This window comes from Gekko japonicus, unplaced genomic scaffold, assembly GCF_001447785.1.
Source record: "Gekko japonicus isolate JY-2015 unplaced genomic scaffold, Gekko_japonicus_V1.1 scaffold2619, whole genome shotgun sequence".
NCBI classification, from domain to species: Eukaryota; Metazoa; Chordata; class Lepidosauria; order Squamata; family Gekkonidae; genus Gekko; species Gekko japonicus.
Window position 1 is genome coordinate 206,979 of NW_015166500.1, and position 5,131 is coordinate 212,109.

The 5,131-nt window shown below is 53.4% G+C and overlaps 1 protein-coding gene across 1 annotated transcript in view; it reads left to right on the plus strand.

Moving 5' to 3' along the window:
• SLC2A4RG (SLC2A4 regulator) overlaps positions 1-5,131 on the plus strand; it is a 50,876-nt gene that overhangs the window by 37,137 nt on the left and 8,608 nt on the right. The window contains exons 4-5 of the mRNA XM_015412222.1: positions 282-523; positions 3,158-3,258. Of these exons, the coding sequence (XP_015267708.1) occupies positions 282-523; positions 3,158-3,258 (343 nt within the window). The remainder of the gene's footprint in view (positions 1-281; positions 524-3,157; positions 3,259-5,131) is intronic.

Below are 5,131 nucleotides of genomic sequence, written 5' to 3' on the forward strand. Positions count from 1 at the left end.
TAAAGGTGCCACTGGACTGTTTTGGACCGGAGGGGGGGGGGGGAGCTCTGCACCCTATCTGGCTGCTTCTTGCTCTGACTGAGGGTTGCTCGGAGCAGGGGGTGGGGCTTGTTGCATGTGCCTGCCCCCTGGGCTCTTTACTACCGGCTCTGCTCCTGTGTGCTCCTGCAGGAAATGACCCCTGCTGGTGCCTATTTGGTTGCTAGTCCTCAGCACCCCTTGCTTTGGCTGTGTTATGTTTCCATTACGCTGAGGTTCTGGGTGGCTTTCCCCTTCGGCAGAAACCAGCTGCGACCCTTGGAAGGAAGCTCCCGCCATGTCTTCGAGCTGCAGCAGCAGTAGCAACAACAGCGGAGACTGGAGCTGGGACCCGCCGAGTGACCTCTCCACCCCCTCAACGCCCTCGCCGCCTCTCTCCTCCACCGACATCGCCACGAGCTTCCTGGCGTCTCTCCAGTCGGACATCGAGGAGACCGAAGCGACTCACTTCCTGTTTGGGGATCCCATCCCTCGGAAGAGGAAGGTGAGGTGGCGGGGGGGGACACACGCGGTTCCGCTTTTCGGGTCGGATGGAGCCACTCTGGTGTCTTGGTTAGGAATGCGGGCTGGGAGAACCGGGTTTGATTCCACAGTCCTCCGGGTGCAGCTGCTGGGGTGACCCTCGGTCAGTCACAAGTTCTGTCAGAGCTGTTCTCTCAAGGGCAGTTCTCGGGAGAGCTCTCTCAGCCCCACCCACCTCACAGGGTGTCTGTTGTGGGGAGGGGAAGGGAAAGGAGTTCTGAGACACCTTTGGGTAGTGAAGGGCGGGGTATAAATCCAATCTCCTCCTCCTCCTTCTTGAAAAAAAGCAGTTTCCGTCAGAGCTCTCTCAGCCCCACCTGCCTCACAGGGTGTCTGTTGTGGGGAGGGGAAGGGAAAGGATTTTTAAACCACTCTGAGACTCCTTTGGGTAGTGAAGGGCGGGGTATAAATCCAATCTCCTCCTCCTCCTCCTCCTCCTCCTTGGAAAAGAGCAGTTTCTGTCAGAGCTCTCTCAGCCCCACCTCCCTCACAGGGTGTCTGTTGTGGGGAGGGGAAGGGAAAGGATTTTTAAAGCCGCTCTGAGACTCCTTCGGGTAGTGAAGGGCGGGGTATAAATCCAATTTCCTCCTCTTCATCTCTGTGAAATGTCTTCCCTCTGGGTTGGGATGAATCGTGCGGCTACGGGCACCCTCGGGATTTTGCGAGGGGTGGTGAGCCACACCCTAAAATGGCCGCCCCAGGAGTCAGTGCCAAACTCAAAATGGTTGCCACGGGAGGTGAAGGTGAAGGGAACATCTCATACCTCCTGGAAAGAAGGAAGGCCTAAAGGGGGAATGGAAACACAGATGAAGGAAAGTATTGAGAACCGGTCTGGTGTAGTGGTTAAGAGCGGCGGACTCTAATCTGGGCGAACCGCGTTTGATTCCCCCACTCCTCCACATGCAGCTGCTGGTGTGACCTTGGGTCAGTCACAAGTTCTCTCAGAGCTCTCTCAGCCCCGGCTACCTCACAGGGTGTCTGTTGTGGGGAGAGGTGCCTGTGGAAGGGAAGGAGATTCCAAGCCGCTCTGAGACTCCGAGTGAAGGGCGGGGTATAAATCCTCCTCCTCCTCTCTGCTTCTTTGTTTTAAAAACGTTAAAATCCCAGTTAAAAACAGCAGATTCCTAAAACGATTAGACCGGCAGGTAAAAAAGAACACGGCAGAGAACCTAAAACCGAGAATTCAGCGATAACCGTCTAAAAGAGGGAAGGAAAAGGAAAATCCTCGAAACCCAATTTAAACAATACACAGCGAAGCAGGAGTGAGAGAGGGTAGAAACAACACTGTGATGGTAGCTGCCACTCCAGAGCAGAGTTATTTTATTCCTCACAGCCAATCAGAAGCCGTGCTGGGCAAAAGCTCCACCTGACCCTGCCCACTTTCTGAAAACATTTGACAGGTTCTAGCTAAGGTGTTGGCGGGGAACCCAGTCTGTAACTCCAGCGTCAGGTATGTAGGGCTGTCTTTCGGCTATGCTTCTGCAGAGTGTAGGGGGTTGGACTAGATGCCCTGCAAGGTCCCTTCCCACTCTAACATTCTATGATTCTATGACCTGGGCTTGCCCCCTGGAGCGACAGAGAACCATTCTCTGCCCTTGTCTGCGTAATGGTTTTTCAGGTGAATATGGGACCGTTCTCCCTGCATGGTTACTTTAGAATCGTAGAGTTGGAAGGGCCCTCTAGGCCAACCTCCTGCACAGTGCAGGAAATTCAGAAATACCTCTCGCCCCCCTTCCAATACATCTCCAGTGGCCACTGTTCCACACCCAGAAGATGATAAAAAAGACCCTCCAGGATCTCCAGCCAAACTGGCCTGGAGAAAAACTGCTTCCTGACCCCAGAGTGGTGATCGGCAAATGCCGATTGCCACTCTGGGGTCAGGAAGCAGTTTTTCTCCAGGCCAGTTTGGCTGGAGATCCTGGAGGTTTTTTTTATCATCTTCTGGGTGTGGAGGAAGGGCCACGAGAACTAAGCACTGAGGCAGCCCTTCCTGCCCTCCCTCTCGTGAACTGCCTCAGTTCACATATCGGGGGTCCTCGGTTTTTCAGAGCCTGCAAGGCACCTTTAGAATTCTGACCTGGCACGGTGGGCGCAGCCTCAGAATGGCTGCCACAAAATGGCTGCCGCGAGAGGCGGAGCCAGCCACAACAGGACTGCCGCCGCTGAACTTCAGTTAACCCAGTGTAGACCCTTGTGCTGTGGTGGCAGCTGCCGCCAAAGCAACACTTAAAAAAAACCCCTGCATGGCCAATCAGAAGCCTTACGGGGTAAAACCCTACCTGGCCCCACCCACCTTCTCAAAACACTTGGCAGGCACCAGGAAAGGTGTCAGTTGGCACTGTGGCGCCCGTGGGCACCGCGTTGGGGACCCCCGCTTTAGAGTAAAATCAAGAGACTGGCTCCTGGATTTTTGCGAAGGGGTTTTTGCCACGTTCCCAGGTCAGGCTCAGAGTTCCTGTTGATCTGAATAAACCCCCAATGCCCAAGAAGCATTGTGAACTCGCCTGGGGTTCTACAAGCCGTGGTTTGCGGCTGCTCCCAGCGTCGGGCCGACCTGCAGGATTCAGGTCTGTGCTTTCTTGCTCTCCTGTTCCAGAACTCCACCAAGGTGATGTTCAAGTGCCTGTGGAAGAACTGCGGGAAGGTGTTGAGCAGTTCCTCTGGGATGCAAAAGCACATCAGGACCATTCACCTGGGGTAAGCGCGGCCCGTCCGTCTCGGGGGAAGTGTCAGCGGGTTGGGCTGGGCCAGACGGAGCCGCGAGACGTTTTTTTGAGGCCGCCATGTTCTGTGTTCGGAAAACCCAGTTTGGAAAAGTGGGGGAGGGAACAGGGATGGGGACGGGAAGGAATTCTCTAAAGGCAGAAATTAAGGAAGTTAATCCAGGTTGTTAGAGAAGATCAGAGGCTGATGTCCGGGTAGAGGATCAAAGTTTGAGTCCAATGGCACCTTTAAGACCAATAAAGTTTTATTCTGATAGCTGAAGAAGTTTGCATGCGCACGAAACCTTATACCCAGAATAAAACTTTGTTGGTCGTAAAGGTGCCTTATAGAGACCTGGAAAAGTGCGCATGGGCACGAAAGCTTATACCCAGAATAAAACTTTGTTGGTCGTAAAGGTGCCTTATAGAGACCTGGAAAAGTGCGCATGGGCACGAAAGCTTATACCCAGAATAAAACTTTGTTGGTCTTAAAGGTGCCTTAAAGAGACCTGAAGAAGTGCGCATGTGCACAAAAGCTTATACCGAAAATAAAACTTTGTTGGTCTTAAAGGTGCCTTAAACAGACCTGAAGAAGTGCACATGCACACGAAAGCTTATACCCAAAATAAAACTTTGTTGGTTGTGAAGGTGCCACTGGACTCAAAGTTTGTTCTGCTGCTTCAGACCAACAGGGCTAACCCACCTGAATCTATTGGGGGAGGTTTGTGCTCTCTGGGACAGAGCAGAAATCAGTGGCAGAGTCGGTAGTTCGAATCCCAGCATGTCCAGTTGACAGATCCCACAAATGTGTGATGATGCCTTGTACTGAATCTAACCATTGGTCCATCGAAGTCAGTCTTGTCTACTTGGACTGACAGTGGCTCTCCAGGGACTCAGGTGGAGGTCTTTCCCATCACCTCCTGCCTGGTCCTTTTAACTGGAGATGCCGGGGATTGAACCTGGGGCCTTCTGCATGCCAGGCAGATGTTCTGCCACTGAGCCATGACCCTTCTTTATAGCTCTCCAGGGTCTCAGGCGGAGGTCTTTCCCATCACCTCCTGCCTGGTCCTTTAAGCTGGAGATGCCCAGGATTGAACCCAGGACCTTCTGCATGCCAAGCAGAGGCTCTCCCATTGAGCCACAGCCCTTCTTTACAGCTCTCCAGGGTCGCAGGTGGAGGTCTTTCCCATCACCTTCTGCCTGGTCCTTTCAACTGGAGATGCCAGGGATTGAACCTGGGACCTCCTGCATGCAAAAGGAGAGACTCTTCCACTGAGCCGCAGCCCCTTCCCCAAAAGGCACTTATGGACACATGAAGTGCCTCACACTGAATCAGAATCTTGGTCCATCAAGGTCAGTATTGCCAACTCAGACTTGCAGGGGCTCTCCAGGGTCTTAGGCAGAGAATGGTCTTTCACATAACTTGTTGCCTGGTCCTTTTAACTGGAGATGCCGGGGATTGAACCTGGGACCTTCTGCATGCCAAGCAGATGCTCTACCACTGAGCCACAGCCCTTCCCCAAAAGGCGCACTTAGACACCTGCATCTGCCTTATACTGAATCAGACCCTTGGTCAGTATTACCTACTCAGACTGGCAGCAGCGGTCCAGGGTCTCAGGCAGAGGTCTTTCCCATCACCTCCTGCCTGGTCCTTTCTAACTGGAGATGCCGGGGATTGAACCTGGGATCTTTGGCATGCCAAGGAGAAGCTCCTTCACTAAGCAAGGGTCTCGAGTGAAGGTCTTTCCCATCACCTCCTGCCTGGTCCTTTTAACTGGAGATGCCGGGGATTGGACTTGGGACCTTCTGCATGCCAAGCAGAGGCTCTATACCACTGACCCACAGCCTCTCTACACCGCTCTCCAGGG